This window comes from Nelumbo nucifera, chromosome 1 (assembly GCF_055504915.1).
Source record: "Nelumbo nucifera cultivar China Antique chromosome 1, China Antique-T2T, whole genome shotgun sequence".
NCBI classification, from domain to species: Eukaryota; Viridiplantae; Streptophyta; class Magnoliopsida; order Proteales; family Nelumbonaceae; genus Nelumbo; species Nelumbo nucifera.
Genome location: NC_142649.1, coordinates 153,461,043 through 153,480,600, shown reverse-complemented (window position 1 = coordinate 153,480,600; position 19,558 = coordinate 153,461,043). Strand labels below are relative to the sequence as shown.

Below are 19,558 nucleotides of genomic sequence, written 5' to 3'. Positions count from 1 at the left end.
AAAAGCTTATTTTCTGTGCAACTCTTCAATTCTAGTGGCAATTTTTTCTTTTGTTTCTTCAACCCTTCCAAACTGCTCTAAGTTCCAAGCCTTTATCTTCCCCTTTAGCCCTTTAACTTCTTAGAAAAACTTCCAATTTTCTTTCTCCCCTAAAAGGAGCAGGCCCACACCAGAAGGAATTTCTTTCTTAATGCAGATAGGACAATGATCTGAAGTAACTCTCAGCAAGGTTCTTTATACTAATGTCCCTCATAGTTCCTCCCAATCATGAGAGAAGAGGAACCTATCCAATTTAGAACAAGTTGGGGGGGGGGGGTAACTGAAAGTTTGACCAAGCAAAATCTGCTCGTAAAAGTAGAATTTCCTTCAATTCTAGGGCATCAATGAGATTATTGAAATTTCTGATGCTAGTAGTGAATCCTTGGTTTGGGTTTTTTGTTTCTCCTGAGAACCTAATAACATTAAAATCTCCCCTCAAACACCAAGAGCCAACCCAAAAGGCTTCTGATAGCAGATAATTCCTCCCAAAATAACGCCCTATCTTTATACGAGTTAGGGCCATAGGGCATATGTTAGTGCCCATTCCCTCCCCTCCAAGGAGCTTTTAATTTTTATACACTGAAAATTGGCCAATCATCTCCTCGACACATTCCACCTCCTCATTCCTCCAGATAGTTAGGATTCCCCCAGAAGCTCCCCAAGGGGCAAGAGTCCAGCTAAAACCTTTTCCTGGCTATGTTGTTGTACCTAAGTGCTGAAAAAACCTAACCCCACTGTCACAGAGTCCTTCTGTGAATCCAACTCAGGCACTTAAATTGCAAGCATTTTGGCCTGAAATGGCTCTAATTGGATCTGCAACAACAGAGGAGGCACAATTAGAGAGAGTTTCAGGGCAAAGACCAATATAGAGAGGTAAAGGGGTAGGGACTCCCTGTTTCAAAGCCGAGTTGGCCTTTTTTAGGCACTTTCTGTAGTTATTTTTTCCTTGTCAGGAAACCATGGAAAGCATCAGTAGACTATTCCTCTTGTGCTTTGCCATGTAGATCAGTGTTGATATCCAGAATCCACATATGGACACCTTGCAACTGTACCTCCTTTCTTTTTCTTTTAGATTCATTTGGTATCACCTCCAGGTCGGAAGCAGTCAATTCAAAACCGCCTTCTTTTGGTATCAGGGAAGTCTCGGAAGAAGGGTCCTCAAATAGGAGCTCTGTGCGTAATCATCCTCATCCCAGAATTTGCAAGCCTTAGTAGTATCTGAAGATCCTCCTCTTCCCTTAGATCCTCCCAGTCACTGTCTTCCTATGAATCTTCATGAGGAGCCCTAAAAAATTTTGGATTGGGCTTATCAGGAGTTGTGGCGTTCTAACTTGACACTGGCTTCCAAATCTAGGTGTGCTTCGCTGCCAAATTTGTCCCAAGAGACTTAACCTGTGACTCGGGTTGAGGCCTGGTAGTTGATTCTGCAGCTGCAGCGCAAGGGGAACCCTTGGGCTTCGAAGAGGAAGATAATAGGTCATCCTTGTTGTCCCCCAACAAGAGACCAGGGCCCCTCACTTGATCTTTTAAGAAAACACGTGACTTGGATCTCGGGCTGGTTTGTTGAGCCAAACTAACTGGTTCGACCAACGGTTTAGTTAATGGTGCCTTTCCACATTCCTTGTTTAAATTTTCTGCTACCACTATAACATAAGGTTTAAAGTGAACCCTCTGATTTGGGTTGGATGGCCCAGATTCAGATAATGGGATAGTAACCTGGCTAGTGCATTTCGGGGGGAAGGAATGATTGGGTTTCCTTCAACCCATTTGAATTTCTTTCTTCCTCTAGTCTTAATCTGCTATGTGGATTGTGGACTGTGGACTGACCAGAGCCAACTTACCTTTGGCATTCCTCTCCAGAGCTGGGTTTCCAGCGACATTAGTAGCCAAATTTTGTATGCTACTCCATCGAAACTCCACTCCATTGATTTGGGAACTGCTGCTAGCTTCACTCCCACCAATTTGAAGGAGGCTGCTCAAAGGTCTGACAGATCAATCTCCTCAGCTGTTCCACCAAAGGCTCTTGCAATTTTTTACACGAATCAACTGACCAAGCATGAAAAGGGATCCCTATTACAGTAACCCGAGTGTTCCCTATACTTCCACACAATTTGCACTGGGATTCCACTGTCCTACAATCACTAATCCCTCCGATGTTTGTATAGAGAGGGCGTGAATCTCTTCATCGAGGCTCTTGACTTCCAATATGGTTTTTGCTTCCTGAAACGGCACTACATTAATCATTTATCAAAAAAAAAAATGGCACTACATTAATGAACCTTCAGGGCATAATCTCCTCTTGATGTCCTCAGCTAGCCGGTTCCAATTATTTACCTTCTTATTGATATATAACATGAATTTCTTGTGCCAATCTTGATAACTTTTATTGTCATCAGACTCTATTTTCTCTTCTTTCTTCTTTAATGGTGATGCTCTGTTTTCCTATAACGTCTGGAGTCTCTTGTCTTCTTCGATTCTTCTTACCAAGAATAGTTGTAACAACTTGGCAAAGAAATCCCACACCGAGTTTTGTTTTCCTTTCGGAATGCATAGTATCTGCTTCTGTCCATGTCCATACCATTCTGTTAATATGATAATTGATAAACCACCCTTTAACATTAAACCACAGATTCACCCTAAAAGTCTTCTCAGTCATCCTCAATGTGCTATTCCAGTTTTGAGTTTTCTTTGAAACCATAGCCACCCTTTAACATTAAACCATAGATTCACCCTCAAGGTCTTCTCAGTCATCCTCAATGTGTTATTCCAGTTTTGAGTTTTCTTTGAAACCATAGGCACATCCAGGAAACCCTTCAACCAGGCTACTGCTTTGCACTGAAGATAGGTTGTCGGCTTGTCGCCTTCTCCTCTCTCACTTTTAGGAATGCTTGGTTTTTTGTCCTTACTTCTTCGAGCAGGAATGTTTTTGCTTCTATGATTCTATCTTTATTTCATTTCTCCATCTCCCCACCATTTCAAAGTTATCTTCCTCCATCTCTCGTTACTCAGCTTCTAATTGTGTACTCTTCAAGAGATCATTAGAAGAAATATGGTTGCACATTAAGGCTCAAAAATCCATTAAAAAGAATTATATAAATCAAATAGGAAAAAAAGAAATTGTAATAGGTATGTTTCTCTGTCTCTCTTTTTGTCTTTAGCCTTCTTCTCTTCTTTATATATGTCAATTGCTTGCCACTTTAACTTTTATCTTTATTGTTACTACACATTTTGATTAGATTGAGAATATTCTTTTGTAGTTATATGCATTTTTTTTTTCTCTTTTAAATTGTAGTGACCTAGTAAGTGAATCATATCAAAGTAACAAGCCAATTATCCAATCACTAATTCCATGTTGGTTCTTTTAGGAATTTTTTTTTTAAAAAACTATGATGATTTTAATGAAATATTGAAATTTTTTTAATAAAATTCTAAATTTTTAGACTTAAAATATGTAGTTTATCAATGAAATCTGAAATATTGCCAACATATCAGCAAAATATCGAGGATGTTTGTAGAGAAAGGATTCCCGGAAGATTTCATATCACCACCTACCAAATAGGGAAATATCGGGGATGTTTTGCCAAATATTGTCGATATTGCAAACCATGTGAATAAGTAGCAAATTCTATTGTTTTAGGTCAAAGAGCCACTGTATGTAAATTCTACTGGTATTTAAAATTTACTATTTATGGCAACTATTGGACTTCTTGTAATTTTTATTTTTAGTAGGCTCATGATTTGCAATTTATAGTAACTTTTGGACTTCTTGTTATTTATGGTACTTCTTGTAATTGCTATTTTTTAGTAGACTCGTGATTTGCTATCTCTAGTAATGTCTGGAGTCTTTCCATTAAGTTAATCTTAGTGGGATTAGAACTGAGCTATTATAGTTGTTTTATTAATTATAGCCCTTATTTAAGTGTCATTGTGGGTCACCTATGGATTTGTCTTAGTTTTAAAGCAATTAGAAGTTTTTTCGGTTGGTTTCCTATTCCAAATTAGAGTTTGTAAAAACTATAGTTAGAGTCATTGTAATTGCAATGAAAGAAGATTTATATTGAAGAAGTAAAGTTTGGTTTATTGAATTCTAGTTGTTACCAGAAAAATTTCTCTTTTTTCCCCTCTCTCTCACCTGTTTAAGTCTTTTTTTTTTGTTTCTCTCTGAAAAAGACTTAAGCATACCCTGAGGTTTCAGAAATTGACTTAAACATGCCCTGAGTTTATCAAATGGACTTAAATATACCTTGTGCACCGACTCCACTGAACTTAAAAACACCTTCCATGAGTAAAACATTGAAACCATTTACATGTAACGTCATAGTCCTTCCATCATAAAAGGTTCAATACAATTAATTTCAACTTCAAGTTCTTCCTTGAAGGCCTTTCTGGTTCTGCATAAGCCACAAGAACCAAGAGTGAGGACAAGAAATAATAGACAAACATCTTCAAGAAATGGGCTTCAAGCCTTTAAAGACTGTTCTCGTCCTGGTGATCTCTACAAAGTTTGGGTGCAAAGAAAATTGCAAAAGAAAATTAGAGCTCTATAGGGAGTGGGGTTGGTCTCAGAAGGTGATTGTCACAGCATTCAAGAAGCCATGAATTGTATATGATGAAATCTGAAAAAGAAGGTAATGGGAGTCATGGATTTCCTTGTGATAGCTCCAAACACAATGGGTTTGGAGCTATTGTCAATAGCCCAGACGTTTTCTCTTGTAGCTTGAAGAAGAGGGCTATTCCTGTATTTCCTATTATTCAGATGCTTTTTTTTTATTGTCAATAGCCCAGACGTTTTCTCTTGTAGCTTGAAGAAGAGGGCTATTCCTGTATTTCCTATTATTCAGATGCTTTTTTTTTTATCAGCAAAAGAAAATTTAGCTTTTTATTAAATTGAAAAACAGATTACAGTTTCTTTATCTACTCTGCACTCCAGAGTATTACAATATACAAATAAGCCCAGATTATGTAGATCAACATCCCACTATTGTGATACAGCCAGCTACAATTTAGCCCAAAATGGAGTAGGTCTATGAATTCCCTGTTTTGCTAGAGTATCTGCCAGTCCATTCCCTGTCCTTTTAACCCATCCAAAAGTGGAGTTAAATCTTTTAACAAGAGAACCGATCTCACTGAATGCAAATCTGTACTTCCATGGTGCTGAGTTTACTTGCTTAGCCCAAGCAATAGCCAGAAGTGAGTCCCCCCTCCACCTCCAATTCTCTAGCTTCTAATTGTTCTGCTAATTTCAGGCCTTGTAGGAATGCTATTGTCTCTGCCTGAACTAAGTCTCCATACCCAATTGGTCCTGAGTACAAGGCCACAATTTCCCCATTGTGATTCCGGAATACTCCCCCTATTCCGGCTCTCCCAGGGTTTCCAAGGGAGCTGCCATCAAAGTTCAGCTTCAAAAGGTCTCTTCCTGTTATTCAGATGTTGCCATCAAAAGGTCTAGTTGAGGATGCCAACATAGATTCAGTTTTGAAACTAGTTGAGAAGGACTTCTTGAAGATTTCTGATTAAGTACTAAGATAAAGCTCCTCATCTGTTGAATATATATCAATGCCAGATGGATTTTCAGGGATCAGCCATTAGGTTCATGAAATGGGTTTCGAGAAGAAGCTCTAGTGCTTCTTTGGAGATTTTTTAAGGACAAATGGACTTTTTTTTTTCTTATTTGATGCTTGCATTTTTTTTTTCTCTTATTTGATGCTTACTTGGAAATTTCGCTTTAAGTTAGAGGGACTAGTGAAACGCATGTTTCAGAGTTAAGCCATCGGATCTTTTCTCAGAACTTCAAAATTTTAAGCAAGTAAAATGATATCATATTAAATGAAGCACATTGTGTCTCTCTAATAACTTGCAGGTGAAGTTTTTGGATGCAACACCGGAATCAAGGCATCTAGGTGATTCTGGGCAACACTGGGGCACCTAGTCGCCACATTAAATTTCCTCTAAAAATGTGGCAAATTATCACATCTAAAAGATAAAAATCTTGTACATATATTATAATAAGTATCTAATAGAGCTATTTCATATCAATTAGCAGCTAAGGAAAGTTATTAACTTTATCTGATAAATATTCAAGATGGAAAGTAAAATAGAAAAAACAAGGATGGGATTTCTGTTCTGTTTAATTAGAAAGAGAGAGAGAGAGCCTCTTTATACTTCTATTCTTACTTTATTTTTTTTTTCTTTCTTTCTTTTTCTCTCCTCAAAGTCCTTTGATCTTTTAAATTTCAATAGTAAAATGTTAAAACAAAGTATAACTGATATACATAGCATATAATAAAATGTGTCAGCACACATATTAACAAGATACAACAATATAAATGATATTATATAAGGTGCCTGCCTTGTCATTTTTGTCGCCTAGAAGGGCACATATTTGCTATAAGTCATGGCGTTTGGGTGAGGCGCCCAGCCAAGGGAGCCTAGTAGCCGAAAGAATGGACTGTGGAAGTGTCTTGAATGGTTACCATTCAATCTGGTTGCAAACTATTGACCACATGCTTTTCAACTATCAAAGTGTATTTGCAATTAAGAATCAAGGAACTATAATCAGGTTAGATGCTTCAGAAAATAAGGGTGGATAAAAGAAAGTGGATTCCGACACATTTTTTATTTTTGTTCCAAAGAATAGGTAAAAGAGGAAAATGGAAGAAGGGTTTTGATTTCTCTTTGGGTTTGTCTTTTCTCTGGTTATCTTTGAAAATTTGAGGAGTAATTAAGAGTAAAAAGGTCTTTCAATTGATTCTGTCAAATCTAACAGCTACAAGGCATGTTTAAGTCCATTTATAGATCTCAGGGTATGTTTAAGTCAAATTCTGAAACCTAGGGTGTGTTTAAGTCATTTTTTTTTATAGATAATGATAATGAAAATTTTATTAAATAAAGAACTAAGTATTCATCATACAATTCCCCACAAAGAGGCGCAAGGTGCAGCCTCCAAACTACATCATAAAGCTTACAATTGAGCCCAAAAGAGCTGATTCCTATGTACTCCTTTTTTAGCTAGAAGGTCTGCCAGCCCATTTGCCGATTCTTTCCCATTGAACTGTGACTGAAATATTTGAAGTCAGCCACTTAAATCTTCTCAAAGCCCCCCTAACGGCCAGGCTGCCGTCTCTGGTTCTTTTAGCCATCCAATAACCAATTTGGAATCACCTTCAATCATTAAATGCTCCACTGCCAACTCTCTTGCATATTCTGCTCCTTGTAACACAGCTTGGAGTTCTGCATTTACAGAGTCTCCCTACCCTATAGGACCAGAAAATAGAGCTACAATCTGACCCTCATCATTTCTGAAGACTCCCCCTATTCTAGATGGCCCTGGGTTGCCCAAACTACTGCCATCGAAATTTAGTTTAATGACGCCTGCATCAGGAGGCTTCCAATCCACCACTGGCTTGCTTCTGATTGCAGAACTTTTAGCTAGTTGTTCCCAATTTCTTCTTATGTCATCGAAAGTGTAGGTGGAAAACAGATCCAAGGATTTTACCCAACTTATGGCCCTACATAAGATACTTTCTAACACACATGTTTGATCCCTCTCCTTGTCATTGAAGATTCTAGCATTTCGTTCCTCCCACACAGTCCACACCAAAGCAGCTCTAACACACCTCCACAAAACTCTTCCTCCTCTTTGGCCACCTGAAAGTTGTAGGATCAAAAAGATTGCAAATCTGCACCGGTTCTGTCCACCTGCACCCAAAAAGATAAAAAAGCTTTTCCCAAAGGCCTACAACAAAAGGGCAAGTGATTAGTATATGGTAGCAACTTTCCTCGTTAGCTTTGCATAGTGTGCACCAGTTAGGAGAGATACAAAGACTAGGTCTTCTTTTTTGTAAAACATCCAAAGTGTTGATTTTCCCGAGGGAGACTTCCCAACAAAGGTCTCCAACTTTAGGAGGGACAGGTTTGGACCAAACTTCCTTGTTATGAAAAGGTTGAGGCAATGGAGAGGAGCACAAGGAAGCAAAGGAGGCACAAGAAAAGGAACCCGAAGGTAATGGCTTCCGAATACGGGAGTCTACAGAAGGAGGGTCCAAGCAAATCAGAATCAATAGTTTTGAGGAGCAAAGCAGCCTGGTCAAGCTCAGAATCTCTCAAACCTCTTCTAAAACCCAGATTCCAGTTTATGCCAGAAGAAAAGGATGATGATACAAACCTTTGAATTGGCTCGTTTTTAAAACACGAGATGGAATACAAGGAGGGTAAGAGGTCCTTGAGGGAACAATCACCAATCCAAACATCCTCCCTAAGCAAAACCCTATCTCCAGTACTAACATCATACCTGATCAGGTTCAGGAAAACGGGAAGAATACTATGAATAGCCTTCCATGGGGATTTCAGCCTAGCACTCCGAGATACACCAGCATCCCATCCATTGTCTGCAACACCATGCACACTCCTTACCACTTTATGCCACTCATCCAATCCTACATCAGCCACTCATCCAATCCATCTTATCATCCTCTTCTTTGCCAGGCTCATCTTATGAAGATTTCACAGCATACTGCTTTACATGAATCTTACAAAATTATGTATTCTAAGTTTGCTAGTTATGATTTTTGTTTTTTATTTCATTTTTGCAGGCTTGCCATCTATTAAGCTTCTTATCAAAAGAACTACTCGGTGATTTTGAGGCATGTGCTGAGATGTTTATTCCAGTAAGTTCACAAACATGTTTCTTAATATTGTGGTTGTTTTTATGCCAACAGTTCTTCTGATATCACTGTTGATATTATTGCTTTCAGGTGCTTTTCAAGCTTGTTGTAATAACTGTACTTGTAATTGCTGAATCTGCAGACAACTGTATAAAAACGGTATGCATAAGTATCATATGTTCCATGGTAGATTGTTATATTTATGTCTGCATGTGAATGAACTAGCATCTTATGTTTCTTTCTTTCCCTTTTTCTTTAAATTTTATTTTGGGATTTCCAGATGTTGCGAAATTGCAAAGTTGCCCGAGTACTCCCTCGAATTGCTGACTGTGCAAAAAATGATCGCAGTGCAGTGCTCCGTGCCAGGTATGACTTAACATGCTATCAAATAGCCTAGTAAATAGCTTCTTTCTGATTTTGTTACTATTATCTGTTTTGGTTTCCCCCTTTCTCCTTACATTGCAGGTGTTGTGAATATGCGCTTCTCATACTAGAATATTGGGCTGATGCTCCAGAAATACAACGATCAGCAGATCTCTATGAAGACCTTATAAAGTGCTGTGTGGCAGATGCAATGAGTGAGGTATTGGTTTGATAAGAATTTTACAGAAACAATTGAATTTTCTGTAATAAGAAAAAGAATCTGGATGTTTTAATTCAGCAGGCAGTTAGTAGTTTTGTATCTTGGGTCTCGGTTGTAAAAGACTTTAAGCAGCAGAATGTGGCTCTGTTGTTTAAGTCTAGAAGTTTGTGGGAGGTGTGGTCTGTTGTTTCTTCCTGGGTTTAGGTGTTCCCCTCCAGGAGTCTTGCACCATGCTTTTTTCCTTTTTAATAAAGTTTACCTTTAGGGTATTTACAAAACATGATATGATAAAGATATGCAACATTCTGTGATTGTTATCTTTTTTCGAAAGAAAACAGATATCATTAAAAAGAAAGGGGGGATATACTTCAGAAGATGTACAAAATCCCTGACAAAAAAAAACAAAAATCAAAGTCCACTAATTAAATTAATTCCTCTTCTAAATAGCTAGTCTCTCTTGGAGAATCTTTCTAAAATAAGATTTCAAAAACCATTTTACTTAGGGTTAGCTCCTAGGTGAAGGCCTAAGTAATTTATTGGCCATGAGGTGACCTTTGCAGCGTAAAATCTAATAGGCAGGATTCCTTTTCTCCACATTAATCCTTACTAGACAGCTCTTATTTAGGTTTATCCTCAAATTTGAGAGCTGCTCAAGAAGCTCCGTCGTCAACCTCAAATTCCTAGCTCACTGTTCCTCTCCGTCATCATAAAACAAAATGATATCATCTGCAAATTGAAGATGAATGATCACACATTATCTATTCCAACCCTCCAGCCCTTAATCAATTGCAACCTATCTACTCTAGATGTAATTCTACCAAACACATCTGCTATAATAGTAAAGCAAAAGGGAGAAAGTAGGTCACCTTGTCTAAGCCCCCTGCAAGATGGAAATAAATCTTTAACTACCCTCCAGTCACCAACACCAAATAGGTGATAGGTTTGCAAACATCCTTTGATCCATTTACACCACCTTAGCACGCTGGGCATGATGAATATCTATGCTCAGGTTGAGGGGAGTGTAGAAAGTAGATTAATTGTTCATCATATTTATAGTTATAGGATATATTTGTTATTTTCTTTTTATTATTAAAAGAGGATATTTTTGTCTCAACTTCAATGTATAGATCCGACCCCATATTGTTGGGATAAGGCTTGGATGACATACACACACACTATTTTATTTTCTCCTTTTTAATTGCAGTTTAAAGTCCTCAAGTAAAACTGAGAATGCACCATTTTTTCTTCAAAACATTCCACTGATTTTTTTTTTTTTTTTGATAAATGAGAGTAATTTTATTGAAAGAGTATCAGAAATACATACAGCCTAGGAAGAGGCACGAGATGCTACCTCCCCCAAGGGCTGAATCAAAAGCACTAAAACATGCCCAAACCTGAGAAGCAAATTACAAACTAGCCCAAAACAGATCACCCCTTGACACCCCTTGCTTGGCCAGAGAATCAGCCATTACATTTGCTGATCTGCTAACCCACTGGAACCTAACAGTCATATTTCTTGTCATCCATTTAACTTTCTTTACCAGATCCCTGTAGCCCCAACAAACTGTGTCTGGGCTATTCAGCCAGCCCACTACTACCTTGGAGTCTCCTACTAACAAATTGCTCACTTCTAATTGACTAGCCATCTGTATACCTTGTACCGCTGCTAGTAGCTCTGCCCTTACAGAATCACCTTCACCCACTGGTCCTGAGAAAAGAGACAACATATTGCTGTCTTTGTCTCTCAGAATCCCTCCAATTCCGGATGGCCCTGGGTTACCTTGTACCGCTGCTAGTAGCTCTGCCCTTACAGAATCACCTTCACCCACTGGTCCTGAGAAAAGAGACAACATATTGCTGCCTTTGTCTCTCAGAATCCCTCCAATTCTGGATGGCCCTGGGTTACCTTGGCAGCTACCATCAAAGTTCAATTTTACCACTCCATTCGGTGGGGGTTTCCTGTCAACTGTAATTTGTTCTTGGTGGAGACTGTAGAAGCCACTGCTTCCGAATTTCTCCTTAAGTCATCAAAGGAGAAATCTGCCAACAATTGTGAAGATTTCAGCCATGAAATTGTCTTTGTCAATATACATTCCTTGACTTCAGCAAGACTCCTTTCATTTTCTTGAAATATTCTAGCATTTCTCTCATCCCATAAGATCCACAAGGTGGCGGCTCTAATACATTTCCACATTATCTTCCCCCTTTTTGTCAATCTCCCAAGAGCATCTGGAGTGAACAGCAGCTTTACTTCAGAGGGCAAGTTCCACCTGCACCCAAATAAAGAAACAACCCAATTCCAAATATTGGCAGTAAAGAGCATGATATCAGCAAATGGTTATAGTCCTCATCCTTCACTTTACACATAAAGCACCAATTTGGGGACAAACACAAAAAAGGTTTCTTCTTTTGCAAGTTTTCCACAATATTGATCTTACCATAATAGGCTTCCCAACAGAATACTGCTACTTTGGGGGGTATTGACCTTGACCCCTCTTTAACAGGGAAGATCTGAGAGGAAGGGTTAGAGCAAAGGGCTTTAAAGAAAGATGTGCAAGTGAAAGAGCCAACCGGGTTTAGAGCCCAAACTCTTTTGTCCGGGTTGGTGGGGTCCAGGCACACCGAATCTAGAAGCAACGACAGCTCTGAGACACAATGAAACTCTTCATCCCTTAACCCTCTCCGAAACCCAAAATCCCAATTTAAAGCCAAAGGGCAAACTGGGGGGGGGGGGAGGAACCAAGAAATGGGTTTCTTTTTAAAGAGGGAGATGGAATAGAGAGAAGGGAAATGGTCTTTTAGGGGTTGAGTGCTCACCCAAGTATCTTCCCAAAAAAGAATAGAGTTTCCAAAACAAACATCGTACCTTACAAACCTGAGGAATTTAGGGAGAATGCCAGAGATAGCCTTCCAAGGTGTTGTGAGCAAAGCCCTTCGAGATACCCCCGCATCCCAACCTGATTCAGAACAGCCATGGGTACTTTCACAACTTCATGCCACAACCTCTCCCTCTCCAGGGGCCACCTCCAAAGCCACTTACCTAAAAGAGCCTCATTCTTACTCACCACATTCCCTAAGCCTAGTCCTCCTCCTTTTTTGCTCCGACTCATCACCTCCCACCTAATCAAGTGATCTTTTTTCTCTTCACCAGGTTCCCATAGGAAGTCCCTCATCAGTTTTTCCAATCTTTTTGCGTCCCTTTTAGGAATTCTAAAGACTGGCAGGAAGTATAAAGGCAAGTTGGCTAAAGTTGCTTTAATCAAAGTAACTCTACCACACACGGAGATGTAGTTCCTCTTCCAAGCTGCCAATCGTTTTTCAAATTTTTCAACCATCGGATTCCAGAACCTACTTTCCTTTGGGTTTGCACCTAGAGGAAGTTCTAGGTAGGATAGAGGCCACTAAGAGCAAGTGCATTCTAACAAGGCTGCTAGACTCCACCTCCTCTCTATTCAAATTAACCCCCACAACACAACTTTCGCAAAGTGAATTATTAAAGTCCTTCAGATTCCTTACCTCTGTCAAATCACAACTTTCGCAAAAGATTATTATGTCATTTACAAATTGGAGATGGGTTACTGATACTCTGTCTCTACCTATTCTCCACCCTCTTAGAGATCCGGCTCTATCTGCTTCTGAAAGGAGTCTACTAAAAACATTGGCGACTAAGGTGAAAAGGAAATGTGACATGGGATCACCTTGTCGTAGACCCCTACTAGCTGGGAAAAAATCAGTGACTACCCTGTTGACTAGGATGAAATAATGGAAACTAGAGAGGCAACCGTTTATCCATTTGCACCACTTATCCCCAAACCCACACTTCCTTAGCACGAGTGATAAGAATCCCCAATCCACTAAGTCATAGGCCTTTTCAAGGTCAAGTTTACAAACATAACCTTTACGCCCCAATCTCCTCATCTCCTCCACACATTCATTTGCTATTAGAATCTGATCTACAATTTGTCTCCCTTGAACAAAAGCTCCTTGCGCTTGGCTAATAAGACAAGGAAGTACCTATTTTATCCTCAAAGATAAGACTTTTGCCACAATCTTGTAAACACTAGTCACCAAACTGATAGGTCTAAAGTCCTTTGGATGCTTGGCCTCTTTCTTTTTCGGAATTAAGGCTAGAAAGTAGCATTAATTCCCCGACTCATCACTTGATTATTCGCAAATTCCTTGAAGACCTCAAATAAATCTTCTTTGACTATATCCCAACAATCTTGAAAGAAAGCCATTGTAAACCCATCTGGTCCTGGAGCTTTAGATCTGTCCATGGAAAAGACATTATCAGCTGACCTCTTGAAGCCCCAAGAGGTGGGGCTATTACCCAATTTTTGTTTCTGGAAGACCAAATGCTTCTGGTCCACATGCTGTCAAACTTAATAATCTTTGTTTCTCTTGGAGCATGATACATGTCTTGTTTGGCCTTTCTAACAATGCTCTTGATGATTTGCCTTTCTGTTGTGTTCCTTACCCCTGTTACGTTCCATCTTAAGAGTTACATGAAAAAGATAATATCCATCTTAAGAGTTTTCAAGTTAACCTGTTCTCTTGGCATTCTTTTGTTTCAACAAGTGAAACTTCGGAGGGCTGATTTCTGTTGGGGAAAGTACTGACTAATTTGGTTGGGTTTGAGTTTGGTATCTTTGTGTTGGAAAAATTGTGGTCCCTTTAGAAAATAACGTATTAGTTTGGTGAATTATCATAGGGTCAACATTCATGATGAAGAAAATGTAGGATAATGCTAGTATCTTGTTAGATTCTAATCTCTTGCTAGAGTCCAACTAGTTTAGAAGAAAAAAGGAATGGTGGAATCATTGATTAACATGGGAAAAGAATTCCTTTTGTCAAGAAGCAAGCAGGATCCTGAGCTAAGATTGTATTCTTTCATTAACATGGAATGTGAAACTTGTTGCAATTTATAGGGGAATATTAGGATTAATTTTAGGGCAAAACCTGATTTGAGTTGTAAATTATCTCCTTTTAAGAAAATGACAGAAAGAAGAAAAACTTGGGGAATATTCTCTCTTCCAAGCTAGCCCAGTAGGAATAAGCTCTGTTTGTGGACTTGTGGTGGCTTGTGGATTGGTTTACAAGCTTAAGTTCATCCCCATTAAGTAGTGAAATAGCCTTTGCCTCTTTTCTTTTTTCTTTTTTCTTTTTTTCTTTTTTTTTTCTTTGATTGGTATAGCCTTTGCCTCTTTTGCAACTATAGAAGCTAATTAACATTGAAAACTAATACAGCTTTCTTGGATAGCGTATGAACAACCCTACCAACAAATGTATTGATCAGATTCCTTTTTTAGAAGAGGTAAAGTAAAATTTTATTAACCAAAAGAGATATACAAGTATAAATGTTCACTGTACAAATGGCTTGTACAAATGAACAACCTTAAGAGCCCTCAAAAAATTTACCACCACACAAGAAGCTGACACATCCTGTTAGAGGCACAAGGGGGCATGAACTACAAGTATAGTCTATAAGGAGAAGAAGGCCACCTCAACATAAGGAAGCCAGTACCAAGACAGATGGAGTTAACTGAATCAAACAAGTTGGCAAGTTATTATAATTCTGTTGTAAAGCAATTAAGGCCACCTCAGCATAAGGAAGCCAGTACAAAGACAGCTGGAGTTAACTGAATCAAGTTGGAGTTAACTGAATCAAATAAGTTGGCAAGTTGTTATAATTTTGTTGTAAATCAGTTACATTGAAGGCAAGATTGAATATAAATACAGAGGTGTACTTACAATAAGGGGATAATAAGATGATTTGATCTCTTTTTCTCTTCACTCTCACTTTCCCCTATTCAGGAGGTTATCCTCCCTCGAAGAGGATCTGAGTTGGGTAGCTACCCAACAATTGGTATCAGACCCTACACTATGCCTCCCAATTGCAATCGTGCGGCGCAGATGGTGACATTGGTATTGTAATGTTCGGCCAGGACTAGGTGGACTAGTGCAAAGCCAACCTACATGGGCGTCAGGACTGCAGAGTGTAGTGGAATGTTACGATTCATTTGTCCCATATTAGTAGTATGGGATGCTAATGTGAGGTATTCCACATCGGTAGTATGGGATGCTGTTGTGGGATATATATGTGCTTGGGTTCCCTCCCTCTAACAACTAGCTTTTAGGGGTGAGTTCTCCTAAGGGCACATAACAAATGGTATCAAGACAGATCACTCGACAAAAGTACTCTCACCACAAAATCAAGCTAAATCAACATATGAGAAGGAGCTCATGGCCGTTGTACTTGCAGTCCAGAAGTGGCGGGCTTACTTACTGGGCCGCCGATTCGTCATCAAGACAGACCACAAGAGTCTAAAATTCATACTTGATTAGAAATTCCATACCTGAGCAGTAGCAGTGGGCCCACAAACTCATGGGCTATGACTACATTATAGAATATAAACCTGGTACAACTAATCGAGCAGCTGATGCTCTATCCAAGTTACTTGAGTTGGCACAACTCACTGTCTGTAGGCCCAGTTATCCATTACTTGAGTAGCTTAAAGCTGAAGCCTTTCAAGATGCAGAACTGGCTTAATTAAGGGCCAAATGGGCCTAGAATCCAGCCTTGACCCCAGGTTATTCAGTTCGTGGCTCAACACTCTATTACAAGGGTCGATTGGTTATCTTATCCAAGTCAGCACACAGCAGATTTACTACGACTCTTTCACGATTCAGCTATAGGGGGTCATTCAGGCATATTCAAAACCTACAAGCGTCTGGCAACACATTATTATTGGAGTGGCATGATGAAAACAATAAGGAGTTACGTAACCTCTTGTGATGTTTGCCAAAGACAAAAGTATGAAGCCCAACAACCAGCCGACCTCCTACAGCCCTTGAGCATCCCAGATCAAGTATGGGATGAAATCTCAATGGATTTTATCATGGGCCTACCTTTTTCAAAAGGCAAATCAGTTCTGCTTGTGGTGGTTGACCGGCTATCAAAGTACAACCACTTTATACCTCTAACACACCCTTACACAGTGGCTATGGTGGTAGAAGCATTTGTTAGAGATCACCAGATTACATGGGACACCAAAGGCAATCATCTCTGACAGTGACCCAGCCTTCCTCAGCAGTTTTTGGAGAGAATATTTCATGTTACAAGGCACTTCACAGAACACCTTTACTAGCTATCATCCTTAGATGGATGGACAGACCAAAGTTGTCAACAGATGCATTGAGACATATTTACAATGCTTTGTGGGAGACACACCAAAACAATGGATATAATGGCTGCCTTGGGCAGAGTTTTGGTACAACTCCTCATTCCATGTCTCAGCAGGTATGATACCATTTAAAGCATGAAAAGGGGTCTTCAGCTAGTGCAGCGGTTTATGAGTGTCTTTCATCTCGAGATGAAACCATTCATGATCTGAAGGCTCACTTGACACATGCTCAGGAACTCATGAAGAGCTATTATGATGCAAAACACAGGCCTATTGAGTTCCAGGAAGACGAGTTTGTCTACCTAAAACTCAAACCATATAGACAGACCTCAGTGACCTCCCGCCCCTACAACAAGCTTGCCCCTAGATTCTATGGACCATTCAAAATTCTACAGCACATAGCACCATTAGCCTACAAGCTGGAACTGCCAGTAGACTCCAAAGTACCCCTAGTTTTCCATGTCTCCATCCTCAAGAAAGCTGTCAATCCACAAGCCACATGTGCAACATTACCGGAATTCACAAAAGAAGGGTGGCTATAGCTACAACCCAAGGACATCTTGAAATATGGATGGGTGAAACAAGGTCAAGCCTTTATTAAAGAGGCATTAGTCTACTGGGAAGGGTTACCAAATGAAGAAGCCACATGGGAGCCTTGCATCGAGCTGATACAACACTTTCCACACCTTGGCATTGAGGACGAGTGCCAGTTTGAGGAGGGGGGAGATGTTAGAGGCACAAGGGGGCAGGAACTACAAGTATATTCTAGAAGGAGAAGAAGACCACCTCAGCATAATGAAGCCAGTACAAAGACAGCTGGAGTTAACTGAATCAAACAAGTTGGCAAGTTGTTATAATTCTGTTGTAAATCAGTTACATTGAAGGCAAGATTGAATATAAATACAGAGGTGTACTTACAATAAGGTGAGAATAAGAAGATTTGATCTCTCTCTCTTCACTCTCACTTTCCCCTATTCTGGAGGTTATCCTCCCTCGAAGAGGATCTGAGTTGGGCAGCTATCCAACACATCCCCCTTGAACAACACATTTGAACTCAGCCACCCTCACAGATCATCTACAACTGAATTTATCACCTTTTCTACTTGGAGCTGCTTTTGATAAAAAAACCCTCTTATTTCTCTCCCCCAAAATGGACCACAGGACTGCCAAAGGAATTGCATTCTACAGGGTCCTACCCTTTTTTCTTATACCCCCAACTTTCCAGTTCTCAAGAAGGGACTTGACAGAACTAGGCATGAAGAAGGAATATTGAATGGCCTTGAAAAAATGCGTCCAGATTCTTGAAGAGAACTCACAGTGGAGAAACAAGTGGCTGGAAATCTCTTCTCCCTTGCTGCATAAGATACAAGAGACATCTGGCAGCACCAACCCTTTTCTAACCAGCCAAGTCTTTGTCAAACACTTTTCTCCAACCATTATCCAAACAAAAAACTTCACTTTAGAGGGGGCCAGACCACCCCAGACTATTTGACTGGGGAAAGCCTAGAAAGGCAGGCTCCAAACCAGAATACAAGGACTTAACTGAGAAGGATTCAGACTTGGACCATCCCCAACAGCACTGATTCGGAGCCAGAGGGTTTAACCTTTATACCTTGCAGCCTTGACAACAGCTCTACCACCTGAAGAATCTACCAATCATTAAAATCTCTTCTGAAAGAGGGAACCCAGACAAGAGATCACCTGAAGCAGCACAGCAATCAGCTACCGAAGCTTCTTTATCATCAGCCAGGAGAAATAACTCTGGAAACTACTCTTTCGAAGGGATGTCAGAGCACCAAAATTCATGCCAAAATTTTAGCCTGGTACCATTCCCAACCTTATATTTAATTCCTTTCACAAAATGGGGATAAGCTTTATAGATCCCCTTCCACACCCCACATCCATAAGAGAGATTAGACTCAGCCGCATCCCACCCCATTAACATGGAAGCCATACTTCAGCGCTATAACTTGCCTCCAAAGCTCATCAGGCTCCTTGAGGAACCCCCAGAACCATTTACAAAGAAGGGCCAGATTGAAAGATTTCAATTTTCTAATTCCCAAACCACCACACTTGATTGGTTTTTAAATCTGGTCCCAATTAACCAGATGTAACTTGTTAGAATCTTTCCAACCCACCCAAAGGAAGTCTCTCATAATTTCTCCAGCGTCAAGGCTACTTCCAAGGGAATTCGAAACAAAGACATATAATAAACAGGGATGCTGGCCAATACACTCTTTAAAAGAGTTAACTTGCCCCCTTTAGACAGGTAATTCACTTTCCACGAAGCTAACTTACTGGTAATTTTTTCTACCACTGAGGACCAAATGCTTTTAGAAATGCACTTGGCTCCTAAAGGCAGCCCCAACTAGGAGGAAGGAAGAACCCCAACCTTACAGCCCAACAAATCTGCCAAGGACTACAGGTTTTCAACCTCTCCAACAGCCATCATTTCACTTTTCACCAAGTTGACCTTTAAATCTGAAACTACTTCAAACCAGCAAAGAATATATCTCAAATAAGTTACTCGCTCTGCTTTAGCACTGCTAGAAAATAGTGTATCATCTGTAAATTGAAGTAGGGGAATTGGTTCCCCGTCGTTGACTGTTTCAAACCCTTCTAGGCAGCCACTTTCAACAGCTCTAGCAGTCATCTTACTCAAGCCTTCAATGACAATGAGGAACAGGAGAGGGGAAAGAGGGTCTCCTTGCCTTAGACACCTAGAGCTTTTAAAGTTACCTTTTGCAAGAACCATTTAACAGGATTGAGAATCTAGGTGTGGTGACACAAACCTTCATCCAATTCCTCCAGGTTTGACCAGAACGCATCCTCTTCAACATATAATCTGAGAAAGCCCAATTTACATGGTCATAGGCTTTCTCTAAATCAATTTTGTACACAAGGCCCTTCTTGCCACTTTCTTTTCTTGAATCAATTAATTCATTGGCTATCAATACTCCCTAGATTTCTTGACATGTAACTGTTAGGAATGAGCACTGCCTCATCTTTCAGAGGATAGTGAGATTGCAATGAGATCTTGGGTTCTGTTATGCAATTTTGAAGTTCAAATGTTTCATTGTGTTTTGTTG

At 39.8% G+C, this 19,558-nt stretch overlaps 1 protein-coding gene across 3 annotated transcripts in view; it reads left to right on the top strand.

Moving 5' to 3' along the window:
- The window catches only part of LOC104587651 (CLIP-associated protein), a 65,961-nt gene that overhangs the window by 21,481 nt on the left and 24,922 nt on the right, over nucleotides 1–19,558 (top strand). For all 3 annotated transcript variants that reach the window (XM_010245350.3, XM_088894771.1, XM_010245349.3), the window contains exons 8-11: nucleotides 8,631–8,705; nucleotides 8,793–8,861; nucleotides 8,983–9,068; nucleotides 9,168–9,285. In XM_010245350.3, the coding sequence (XP_010243652.2) occupies nucleotides 8,631–8,705; nucleotides 8,793–8,861; nucleotides 8,983–9,068; nucleotides 9,168–9,285 (348 nt within the window). The remainder of the gene's footprint in view (nucleotides 1–8,630; nucleotides 8,706–8,792; nucleotides 8,862–8,982; nucleotides 9,069–9,167; nucleotides 9,286–19,558) is intronic.